Genomic DNA, 13,276 nt, shown 5'->3' with positions numbered 1-13,276 from the left:
CTTTGTTCTTCTCCTTTCATATCGTGTTGGGTATTTTGAGGCTTTTACCTCTGCATATAAACTAAGAATCATTTTGTCTATATCCAAAAAATAGCTTGCAGGGATTTTGATTGGTATTATTACTCTATAGATTAAGCTGGGAAACACTGCCATCTTGACAATATTGAGTCTTATTCTTGAATGTGCAGTGTTTCCGCATTTATTTAGTTCTTCTTTGATATCTTTTATCAGAGTTTTGTTGTCTTCCTCATAGAGCATGTTCCTACTTTTTTATATTTATGCCTAAGTATTTAATTTTGGGGGATGCTAATGTAAATTATAATTATTTTTGTTATTTTAAATTTCATTTGTTTATTGTTGGTGTATAGGAGAGCAATCAACTTTTGCATATTAACCTTGTGTCCTGCAACCTTGCTATAACGCTTACTAGTTCCAGGAATTTTTTTGGTCAGTTCTTTCTTATTTTTACGTAGACAATCATGTCTTTTGCAAACAAAGACAATTTCCTCCTTTCCTATCTGTGTACCTTTTATTTCTTTATGGCATTAGCAAGGACTTCCAGTATGATGTTGAAAAGGGGGAGAGGAGGCATCTTTGCTTTGTTTTTGATCTTAGCAGAAAACCTTCTAGTTTCCTACCATTAAGTATGACGTTAGCTGTAAATGTTCTTTATCAAGCTGAGGAAGTTCCCCTCTATTCCTAATTTGCTGAGTCTCACTTAATTTTGTAGTTTAACTTTTTGTTTAAAATAATTTTACAGATACTGATTAGAGTTAAATCTTTCAGGTCTCTGAAAAAGAATTTTTTGTCTCAAATTTAAACCCGAATTAGTTTATGTTAGAAAAACAATTAAAAATGTGTTGTTGCTGCTATGTTCTGAATTGTGTCCTCCTAAAATTCATGTATTGAACCAAGGCCTGGGCACCCCCTCACTCTACCCAGAGGGTTGGGAGGGTAGAACATCAAACCAAAGAGGTTTATTCTCCAGTCTTAAGGCCTAATGGAATTTGCTTTGCTAGGTTTTCACCTTTCTTGACCCATCATCACTCCCTTCTTTTCTGTTTTTCCATTTTGGAGTGGGAACGTCTATCCTGTACCTGTCCCACCATTATAGTATTGAAGCATGTAACTTACCTGGTTTCATAGGTTTACAGCTGGAAAGGAATTTTGCCTCAAGTCTCAGTCATATCTTATGTAGATGATATTTAGATGATACTGGGCTTACATTAGAGTTGATGCAGAAATGAGTTAAGATTTCAGGGGCTGTTGGGATAGAATATATGTGTGTATTTTGCATGTGAGAAGGATGTGAATTTTGGGTTGCTGGGGTGGAATGCTAATGGACCATGTTGAATCTCCCTAAAATTCATATGTTGAAGTCCTAACTCCCAGTGTGATGGTATTTGAAGATGGAAATAAGTAGGCTTGAGAGTGGGATTGTCATAATGAGATTAGTTCCCTTACTAATCTCAAGAAGAGAAAAAGAAGAGGAAAAGAAACAGATCTTTCTCTAAGAGCATGCACTGAGGAGGGGCCATATGAGCACACAGCGAGAAAGCGGCTGTCTGCAAGCCAGGAAGCAGGTCCCCTCTAGTTACCAAATCTTCTGGCACCTTGATCTTGGACTTCCCAACCCCCAGACCTGTGAGAAATAAATTTGTTGTTTAAGCCACTCAGCCTTACGGTATTTTATAGCCCGAGCAAGCTAAGACTATTGCCAATCCTGCTATTTCTATAATTTTTTAAATCGTCATATTCAAGCCGATTTCTAGTGCCTGTTTTCAGATATAGATTCACAGCTAGGAAGGACAGTGAGACTTGTGAAATATCTGAAAATTTTCTTTTTCATGTAATACTTGGGTTGGGTTAAAAGATAAACACATGGACAATCTAAGTTTCTGATATTTATTAAACTTTTTCTCTGTCTGGTTTGTTCACAGATGTTCAGCCTGTTGCCTATGAAGAGCCTAAACATTGGTGTTCAATAGTCTACTATGAATTAAACAATCGTGTTGGAGAAGCTTTTCATGCATCTTCTACTAGTGTGTTAGTAGATGGATTCACAGATCCTTCAAATAACAAAAGTAGATTCTGCTTGGGTTTGTTGTCAAATGTTAATCGTAATTCGACAATTGAAAACACTAGGCGACATATTGGAAAAGGTAATCTTGTCATTTTCCTACATTTCATCAACTTCAATCATTTGTTGTACTTGCCATGAACCATGCGTTGTGAAAGGTGCTAGAAACATACAAAGAAGTTTAACACATGGCCTCTACGTTAAGTTGCCAATATTGAAGAATGTGTTAATCAAGTAAAGACATAATCTTCCCTCATTTTTTTGTCCTGCTTAGTTTTTCTTCCCAGTGCTAAGTTTCTGAAATCACTACCACTTTGTTTTTTGAGTGTTACCCTGACTGAAACATAAGCTGTACAGGAACTTGCCTTGTTCACAACAGTATCCCCAGTAGCTAGAAGAGTGCCTCAGTATAAATACGTGACACATATTTATGGAATATTGTGTATGAAAGCTGGTGAAGGATTAGAATTTTATAATTAAGGTATTTGTGGAGTATTTTGGGTTGAGATGACTTGTAAGTGTTACCATGATGTGAGAGGAGTGGAATTAGAAATGGGAAATCTAGTGTGAATGATGTTCCAATAGCTTCACCACCACTGCTCCCATCTTTTAAATTTAGGCAACAAGGTTTTATTAATAATTTGTCCTGCAAGATAGTTGCCACAACAAACTGGACCCTTTTCATACCGCAATAAAATGTCAAAGTCTCATGCATCAAGTGATCAGGAAGGAAACCCATCCCAGGTAGAGTGTATTGCCTGTTTCTTGAGACGTTTTGTTTTTACCCCTTGCTGCGTTTTGCTTCTTTAACTTGAGGGAATCTTGGTCCAAAATAGTCTTATAGAAGTGATTTTTAAAAATCCTATGGCCAAAAATAAGTTGAGAAAGTTCTCATTGTCTTTTGAGTTTACTGCCAACTTGCCTTAGTTTTTTTCAGTGAAGTGCCTCACTTCTAGGCATTTATTTATTTTTTTTCTTCCATCACAGTAGAAGTAATTTAAGGGAAATCTATTTTGTGAATTTTGAAATTCTAGAATCAGATTTTTCTTTTTCCCCAGCATATAGTTCTAGGACCTTTTCTTTCATGGGTTAGTTTTGAGGTGGTAGAGGGATATGTTGGGAAAATACTAGGTGACTAGCTTTAGTTATATAATTTGAATATTTAATGTTAAAACTATTTCCACATATTTATGTATTTTTAAAATTCTTTTTTTTTTTTGCCCTCACGTCTTGCAAAGGAATACATATATTTTTAAATATAAATTTTAAGTAAGATAAATCTGCCATTTCAAAGCTCTTCTTGTGACCTGAAATTATATATGTAACTTTGGGTTTTTTTTAGTATTGCTGTCCTCTTTGTTAGCACAAAGAGTACAAAAGTCTGTCAAATGACTGTTTATGATAGTTGATAGCACTGAGCATTTGTTTGAAAGGACTCATCAAAAGAAGGTTTGGGTTTTTTTTTTAGTCCTCTCTTTCTCTTACAGAGATGATAAATAATTGTTGGAAAAAGAAAAAGAGAACAACCTAAAAATGGATAACTTAATATGCTGCCTATTTGAGACTTCACTCTTGTAGATGCAGGCAGACGTTAACCTCTTGATTATCTTTGGCAGCAGAAGGCCATCTAGTGGTAGAACTTCTGTCTAAAGACTCTTGGAAGTTTGCTGTGGATTAATGGGTACTTCGTTGCTCCATACAGTTTATTTGGTTTCATTATACTGATTCTTTAACCTGACTCTTGTGATGCTTGTCTTTTTAAGGTGTTCATCTGTACTATGTTGGTGGGGAGGTGTATGCAGAATGCCTCAGTGACAGCAGCATATTTGTACAGAGTAGGAACTGCAACTTTCATCATGGCTTTCATCCCACCACTGTCTGTAAGATTCCTAGCAGCTGCAGCCTCAAAATTTTTAACAATCAGGAGTTTGCTCAGCTTCTGGCTCAGTCTGTCAACCATGGGTTTGAGGCAGTATATGAGCTCACCAAAATGTGTACCATTCGGATGAGTTTTGTCAAGGTGAGTGAGTTGTGATCTCTAACGTAATTTGAGTCACTATAAATATGTATATTATGACTTTAGGTTATAATTTTAAAAAATTATTTGTTAAATGAAAGTTGATAATTGCTTTTGACCTGATTTAACAGGGTTTTAAATAAAATTATTGAATTTGTCATTTTAACTACATAATCTAAGATTTCATTTTGTAATCTAGACGTTATAAAATGCATGATTGGTATTGATTTTGATATTGAATAGAGGCTGAGATTAAAAGGAATTTTAGTTAAAAGACTAAATTTCTAGAAGGCATTTGTATTAGTCCATTTTCATGCTGCTAATAGACATACCCAAGACTGGGTAATTTATAAAGAAAAAGAGGTTTAATAAACTCACAGTTCCACGTGGCTGGGGAAGCTTCACAATCATGGCAGAAGGCAAAGGAGCAAAGTCATGTCTTACATGGTGGCAGGCAAGAGAGAATGAGAGCCAAGTGAAAGGGGAAACCCCTTATAAAACTATCAGATCTTATGAGACTTTATTCACCACTATGAGAGCAGTATGGGAGAAACTGCCCCCATGATTCAGTTATCTCCCCCTAGTTCCTTCTCACAACATGTGGGAATTATGGGAGCTACAATTTAAGATGAGATTTGGTTTAGGACACAGCCACACCGTATCAGCATTTAATATTAAAATTGCTATTTGAGGCTCTTAGCTTCAACATTTTTGATTATTATTATTAGATTTCATTAGGGTGACTTGGTGGAATTCTTTAGAATACTAGAATTATTTCATTTCTAGCTAAGTACTGTTAGTAAAAGTAATGGCAGAAGCCACAATTACTTTTCCACCAGCCTTAATGTTAAGGATTTGCAAATTTCAAAGGAACTTTTCAAGTTTATCATCTACTCTCTTGACCTAATCGTATTGACATTCCAAAGATTTGTGCTTAAAATTTGAAAAGAATTTTAGTCATGTATTTAACTAATCTGTACTATATCTACATGGTTCTTAAGAATTTAGCACAAGAAGAGTACCTGTCACATGCTTTGTGTGGATTTTTTTCTTTTTGGTATTCAGCCCCAGTCCAGTGTTTTCATGATACTTTGCTGTAGGTCTATTGTATACATCAGTTTACTGGTTACCCTGAAGGCATTTCTCCCTTCTTGTACCGTAGTGTGACTTTTGCATATTTATTTTAATCTGTGCTCCCCAATCTTCTTCACTCCCTTGACCGCCCTCCCTCCCTGACCCAGTTTTCCTGGGCCAGGACTATCGTAAGCAGTAAACCAGAGAACTTGATAAATCCAGGAAAATAAAAGTGAAAAATTTGTATTTTAATTTTTATCTGGAGTTTTAGGCTAAAGGTTTCATCTCAGTTCATCCCAGTAATTTCCCACCTTAAAGGATAATCACTATGTGATTGCCACATTAAATTATACATGCATGTATTTATCAATATCTACTATGCCTTATCTGATTTTCAGACAACTTGAAAATAAAAAATTTTTGGTTTTAAAAAAAAAAACCTGGGCCAGGTGCGATGGCTCACACCTGTGATCCCAGCACTTTGGGAGGCCAAGGCAGGTGGATCACCTGAGATCAGGAGTTCGAGACCAGCCTGGCCAACATGGTGAAACCCTGTCTCTACTGAAAAATACAAAAATTAGCCAGGCATGGTGGTGGATGCCTGTAATCCCAGCTACTCAGGAGGCTGAGACAGGAGAATAGTTTGAACCTGGGAGACAGAGGTTGCAGTTAGCCGAGATTGCGCCATTGCACTCCATCCTGGGCAATAAGAGCGAAACTCCTTCTCAAAAAAAAACAAAAAAAAAGTCTGACATGATTTTACATAAGGCTATTTATGAGTTTTATTTTTATTTTTTATATATGATTCCTTTATTAACATTTAAGTGACATCTTTTTACATTTTTTAGTGGTTTCTCTGGGAATTACCACACATGTATCTTTAACATACCCCAATCTACCTAGAGTTAATATTGTACTATTCTTAAAATGTAAAATATGAAAACCTTGCTGTTGAAGAGTTTTAATTACCTTGTTTTATTCTTTGTGCTATTCATAAATTTTACATCTGCACATTATATATCTTATAATACTGTTATAATTTTTCCTTTGAATAGTCATTAAGTCTTACAAAGAAATTAAGAGAAAATAGTATTTATAAATATTTGGAGGCAGATTCTTTGGGGCTATGTAAATACACTGTTTCTCCTTTATATTTTACCCACAATTTTTGCATTCTTCAGTATATCTTGTCTACAGTAATTATTACTGTGGCGCCCTAGTGGTGATTTTCTATTTTGCATTTATCCCATTTAGGGAGAATGTATCTCACTGCAGAAATATTTGTTTTAATTATGAGATACTGTACTGTGTTACCTTTTTAAGATTAAAAAAAAATATGAAATATAACTAATTCCAAGGGTTTCTATTAAGGGAATTATATATTATTTTGGAATTCATGTATCTTTAAATAATGTAGCTGTTGTCTTGCTTTTAATTTCATGATGAATACTAAGACTGGTTTTGTGATCGTTATTCTGTTTACGTAAATTCTACATATCTCTACTGTTAAAAGCTATCTTTTTGTTATAGTAAAATTGGTTTAGAGTGGTTAACAGTTTAAAGAGGGATTTGTGATGATATCTGTTCATTTTCATAGGGTTGGGGAGCAGAATATCACCGGCAGGATGTAACCAGCACCCCATGTTGGATTGAGATTCATCTTCATGGGCCTCTTCAGTGGCTGGATAAAGTCCTTACTCAGATGGGCTCCCCTCTGAACCCCATATCTTCTGTTTCATAATGCAGAAGTATTCTTTTCAATTATATTGTTAGTGGACTTGTTTTAATTTTAGAGAAACTTTGAGTACAGATACTGTGAGCTTACATGGAAAACAGATATTACAGCTTATTTTTTTCTACATAATTGTGACCAATACATTTGTATTTTGTGATGAATCTACATTTGTTTGTATTCATGTTCATGTGATTAACTCTCAGAAGTGTTGTAAAAGATGCAGAGTAAGTATTATGCCCCAGTTCAGAAATTTGGCATTGATCTTAAACTGGAACATGCTTTTACTTTATTGCCCTAAAATTTTTTTATTTGATAAATTTATTTGAAAATGCATCACATGATGAAAAGTTATAGTAGCTTATAAGAGGGTATATACAGTGAAGAGTAAGTAAGTTTTCCCTCCTACTCTTAATCTTCCAGAAGATGTACTTTTACCAGTTTCTTTGTCCCACCAACTTAAAGTATAATTCATTGTTTTGCAAAAGTGTATGGTAGGGGCTTAAACGAAACTATAAACAAAGTTTTATTTGAAGGAACACTATGCACTGCTCTAACCAGTAGTGTTCAGTAAAAGCAAAATGATAGTTTTCTAGATGACATAAAATTTACATTTAATACAGATAAGTGTTCTTCAGTGTAATGTGACTTCATGCTATATATCTTTTGTAAAACATTTCCTTTTTTAAAAAAAATTATTGCAAATAACTGATCTCAAGTATATGTCATTTACTCAAAATCTGTCATAAGCATTACTTTATAGCAAGTGACAGTGCATGCACAGCCTTGTTCAACTATGTTTGCTGCTTTTGGACAATGTTGCAAGAACTCTATTTTTGACATGCATTAATCTTTTATTTTGCACTTTTATGGGTGACAGTTTTTAGCGTAACCTTTGATAAAATACACTCAAGTGACTTGGACTTAGATGCTTATCCTTACATCCTTGGTACCTTTTTTGTATTAACAAACACTGCAATTTATAGATTACATTTGTAGGAAGTTATGCTTTTTTCTGGTTTTTGTTTTACTTTCAACCTAGGTTATAAGACTGTATATTCTATAGCTCCAACTTAAGGTACCTTTTTAATTCACTACAGTTTCATGGGTGTTACCAGTGCTGACGAATCATGTAGTTAATCCCATTGCTCTTACTTGCGTCAGCCTCCCTGTGCAAGGACCTATGCACTGGAGCCGTAGGAGGCTCTTCAGTTGGGCCCCAAGGATGAGACTACTGATCTGATACTAAATGAATCAGCAGTGGATGTAGGGATAGCTGATTTTAAAACACTCGACTGGGCGCAGTGGCTCATGCCTGTAATCCCAGCACTTTGGGAGGCTGAGGCAGGCGGATCACGATGTCAGGAGTTCGAGACCAGCCTGGCTAATATGGTGAAACCCTGTCTCTACTAAAAATACAAAAATTAGCCAGGCTTGGTGGCACGTGCCTGTAGTCCCAGCTACTCAGGAGGCTGAGGCAGAAGAATCACTTGAACCTGGGAGGCGGAGGTTGTGGTGAGCCGAGATCACACCACTGCACTCCAGCCTGGGCGACAGAGCGAAACTCCGTCTCAGAAAACAAAACAAAACACTCATTCATCAACGAATATAGACTCTTCTCTCATTTATCAATGATGCTCTTTTTCCATTTTTTAAGTACTTACGTGGAAGCTAGTCTCCCAAAACACAATCTTTAGAGAGAAAAGACATGAATGAAAACTCTAAAATATCCATTTAATCAATCATGTTTTTGGCTTTGGATAAAGGACTTTGAACCAGTTTTTTTCTCGGGAGCCGTCAAATGGACACTTAGTTATGACATGAGAATGAAGAAATTATTTTGGAAAAAAAAAATACCTAATTTACCTATCAGTGAAAGCTTTATTTTCTGGTGCCTTTCGAAAGTATATGGAGTCATGTAATTCTTCTGTTTAAAATGTTAGTTTGGTTTGACTTTCCACTTTGTCCTTTCTGCTTTTGTGAAGAAAAAAAAAAAAAAACATTTTCGAGGAAAGAATTATGCAATTTCTTTTGTTTTCTGTGTCATTATTTATTGCTTTTTCAATGTGCAGCCAGTGGATGGTTTTAGTTCTTTCAGATGAACTGCCATTTGTGTTTCAGCTCACAGTTCTTTGCTGGGTAAAAGAAATACTTTCTGACAGTCACCTGAGCCGTAAATGTAAGTATTACATGACATGCATTCTGTTTCTTCCAGAGTTCTGTCGGCCACATGAGAGAGAATATTTGCTTACTTGATAGAACTTTGACATTTTCATCATTCTTTTACTTACCAGGCTTACGGCACGATCTCTGGAACAAATTTGTGGAAAAAAATTACTCCGATTGAATAACGGATGTATGTAATCAACTTCATTGGGCTGCAGTAAACTAGTGGAAATTAAAGAGTTGATTTATTGGTGTTTTCTACTGTGAGTTAATTAAAAATTGTTTTTATTTGAGGTCATTATGTCACAGTATTGAGTTAAAAAGATCTTACATGATTGGCTTTTTCTTTGTTTTCTCTTAGGAGTTGTGTCTCATGAATGACAGTACTAAAGTTGTTAACAATTAAGAGTTTGACAGAGAACTATAAGCCTGTTGTATCTCTTAAAAGTTGTCAACTCCACACCCTTGGACTTTAAATGAAAACTTTATTCAGTCCAGCTATTCTTACAGTCAGTCCCTAAGGATTTTCATTTATCTATGTATAGGAAATAAAATTTGCTAGTAAGATTTTTAAAAACTGCTAGTGAAAGTACCTCTGAAAGAAACCATTTTAGCAAATTATGGTTATACGTTTTAATCTACAGAATGTTTTATAGTAAAATTCTAGCACTACTAGAATAATCACATAGCGTGTACAGTATGTTTATGTTGGCTGAAAAGACAGAATCTGGGAATAATAAAATTGCAACCAGTTTGGTAATGCAAAAAGCAGAATAGAATGAAATCTCAGTAATGAATTAAAGCAGCAAAAAGATGTTGATTGGCAAAAAAGCAAGATATAAGAGATGCAATTGCTTAACATCTCTACATAATATTTATGGTCTGGTCAGTATTGGTCTGGTCAGTATTGCCTGGCTGACATGAAATGTAAACTAGTAGGCACATTATTGATCTGCTAACATTAACCTTTTTTTTTTTTAAAGAGGAAATTTAAGGAAGACGTCAATCAAAATGTCAAATATGTGTGTCAGAATATAAATAATTTTTCACATTGTATTGTTGCTATATTAAAACAAATAGAATTGGTTGGGTTTCTGAGGTGAAATCCAGAGTAAGAGTACTAGACAGTTCAACAAACCACATCTAATAGCACAGATAGAGGATGTAGCTATTTTATACCTTTCATAACAGTTGAGAGTAAGATATCCTTCAGGATATGATCATTAAGTACTCATACCTGAAATCTGTTGTCAAGATTAGAACTGGGGGTTCATGTTAAAAACCTTCCATATTACCTGAGGGTACCTGTGGGGAACAGTTCCTTCCCGTGTGGTAGTATTTTGTTGAAAGAGAAAGTTTATACGAAAAATGAAATTCTACCAACAGCAGAGAAACTCTAAAAAGTTTGATAGTACCTATCAAAGTGCTGTACTTCTGTGATAGAGAACATCTGATGTACCAATTTAGATCTATTTCTTGATACTTTTTCTAGTCATTTGCTTGATAGTGCTTTGGATCATTATCACCTTTGCCACTTAAAATATATAAATACCCTTTTCATAAGGAAGGAAGAATTTTTTGATAATTACTGAGTTCAGCCTTTTGTGATGACTTATATTTTGGACCTATATTTTAACTTTAAAGAATGTCAGATCCCTTCTTTGTCTTACTAGTTAAATCCTCACCTATTCTCTTGGGTATAAATATAAATGTATGTCATCGTTATATTGTTCAGCTAGATGAGCAAGTGTCTTAGGGTAGTAGGTAGCCTGGTGGTTTTAGAAGTGTTTGGTGATTTTTATGGAGAGAGTTTTCCTAAGTGGTGGTTTATAGGTGGTATCAGATATTATTAGGGCAGCTTTTGGGGGACTAATCTCAGGTCCCCCAGAGCAGCAGCATTTTTCTCATTGATATAAGTAAAATTCTTAACTTTTCTTATCATATAAGATGCATGAATCGAATGTGAGAATTGAAGGCATTTCTTCTGCATAAGCAAAGAATTCAACCTGCTGGAAAGAAACCTGGACAATTCTTTGGAATTTGCTGAATTGCAGTTTAGTATGTCCTGATTACAGAGTGACAATATTTATCAAGCCTTTGTTATATTGGATTATCTTATCTCCTAAAATACAACTGTATTATAATTGAAATGACAGCCCAAAATTGGATGGTTTACCAAAACCAATGAAAGGGATTTCACACATCAATTTTTATTTCTGTTTTGAAGAGCACATGCTATATAATAATTGCTAGTAGCAATTGCAGTAAAACAGGTGATAAGTTATTTTCTATGGAAAGATCCAGTCCTAGAGCAGGATTCTTCGATCATTCATGGCAGAGTGAAAAAGGTTTGTATGGTTCTTGTCCAAATAACTCAGTTCTTAAAATTCTTAAAATGATCATAAACCATTATCCTTTAAAGGTTTATTTGAAGATGCTGTTAAAGTACATAATTTTGTGTACAGGTAGATTCCCCCCCTCATTAATAGTGCCTTCTTAATTAATACAGACTGGTGTTAGCTATAACAAAACTCCAGTAAGGCCAAAGAATCCGAAGTTCTTTGTAAAAAAAAAAAAAAAAACTTTTAGGGTCAGATTTTCCCTTCTAATATCATTGGAGATAATGTTGCGTTGATTTATTCATAAAGTATTTTAACTATAGGAACTCTAGAAGATAATGGTTAGGGAAGTGATTTTTTTTTTTTTTTAACATGGTTGGCGTAAGTTGTATTTTGAAATTCACTTATTTTAAAATTGAAGAGGATTGTAATCATGGAAACAGATGTTTGTGTCTACCTGCCCACATTTTCTTAAGATATTTCATATGCAGATAATGAAGACCAAGCTGATGGCTGCACTGTAGGTCTGCTGCTTATTTGTATTTGTTTTGCTTCTGTTTATGTTGTAGAAGCTGAAATTCTAGCAACATGCTTCAATTCTGTTATTTTGATACTTATAAAAATGTATTAGGTTTTACTATATTGTGCTTTTCAAAGCCATAACTCTAAAGAACTTTGTTTTTGCATATTGTTTGCTAATTCTTTATTTTAATAAACCTCAAAACTTGCTTAATGTGTCTTTTTTTGTTTTGTTTTGTTCTGGAGTTGGCCTGCCTGCGTTTGAGTCATGGGCCTCATAGCTTAGACAAGTTGCTTAACCACTCTATGCCTCACTTGCCTGACCTGTAAAGGAAAAATCTACTTCATAGGAAGGATTTAAGGGACGATTAATTGAAGTGTAATACAAGTACAGTATTTAGAACAGTACTTAGAACGTAAGAACTCAAATCTTAAAATTATTACTATCTTTTACATTTCTACTAGTTCTTTAATTCAGAATAATTACTTCTGATGTTGCTTAACCTCAGTGTATCAACCTTTGATTATCCACTTTGTGAATTTACGATTTTTTATTTTCTTTTGTCTTCTTTTTTGAAAAAATTTTAAATCACAGTCTGACTTTGCATCGTCACTGTGGTGCACACTTTCACCAACCTCTGAATTACATATAGAAGACGTGCAAACTCATTCTAATTAGAAAGGAATGGTGAGCGAGGCGTGGTGGCTCACGCCTGTAATCCCAGCACTTTGGGAGGCTGAGGCAGGTGGATCACCTAAGGTCAGGAGTTCAAGACAAGCCTGACTGACATGGTGAAACCCCGTCTCTACTAAAAATACAAAATTAGCCGGGTGTGGTGGCGCATACCTGTAATCCCAGCTGAGGCAGGAGAATCGCTGGAACCCAGGAGGCTGAGGCTGCATCGAGCCACGATCATGCCATTGCACGCCAGCTTGGGCAACAAGAGCAAAACTCCATCTCCAAAAAAAAAAAAAAAAAAAAAAAATGGAATGGTGAAAAATCATGTGCCCTTGCCAGAAATGTAGAAAAACCAAACTACATATTTTAACCCTAAAAGGATAAATGTAAAAGCACTCGTTCCCTTTTTTTTTTTTTTTTTTTTAAAGGAAAGACTTCCGGTATTCAAGCTTGTCCAGCCCGCACCCATGAGCTGCATGTGGTCCAGGACAGCTTTGAATATGGCCCAACACAAATTGGTAAATTTTCTTAAAACATCATGAGATTGTTTTGCGAGTTTTTTTGTTTATTTGGTTTTTTTTTTTTTTGCTCATCAGCTATCATTAGTGTTTAATGTATTTTTAAATTATACTCCATTGTGGCTTAGGGAAGCCAGAAGATTGGACATTCC

The 13,276-nt window shown here is 35.0% G+C and overlaps 1 protein-coding gene across 8 annotated transcripts in view; it reads left to right on the top strand.

The window, feature by feature from the left end:
- The window catches only part of SMAD5 (SMAD family member 5), a 48,985-nt gene extending 36,848 nt beyond the window's left edge, over window positions 1-12,137 (top strand). For 7 of the 8 annotated variants that reach the window (XM_038007543.2, XM_008014538.3, XM_038007540.2 and 4 more), the window contains 3 exons: window positions 1,941-2,162; window positions 3,844-4,100; window positions 6,769-12,137. In XM_038007543.2, the coding sequence (XP_037863471.1) occupies window positions 1,941-2,162; window positions 3,844-4,100; window positions 6,769-6,912 (623 nt within the window). In that variant the 3' untranslated portion in view covers window positions 6,913-12,137. The remainder of the gene's footprint in view (window positions 1-1,940; window positions 2,163-3,843; window positions 4,101-6,768) is intronic. The other variant, XR_005243511.2, reaches the window with a different exon arrangement.
- The last annotated feature ends 1,139 nt before the right edge of the window (window positions 12,138-13,276 follow it).

This window comes from Chlorocebus sabaeus, chromosome 23 (genome assembly GCF_047675955.1).
Source record: "Chlorocebus sabaeus isolate Y175 chromosome 23, mChlSab1.0.hap1, whole genome shotgun sequence".
NCBI lineage: Eukaryota > Metazoa > Chordata > Mammalia > Primates > Cercopithecidae > Chlorocebus > Chlorocebus sabaeus.
This window is presented reverse-complemented; position numbering and strand designations above follow the sequence as displayed.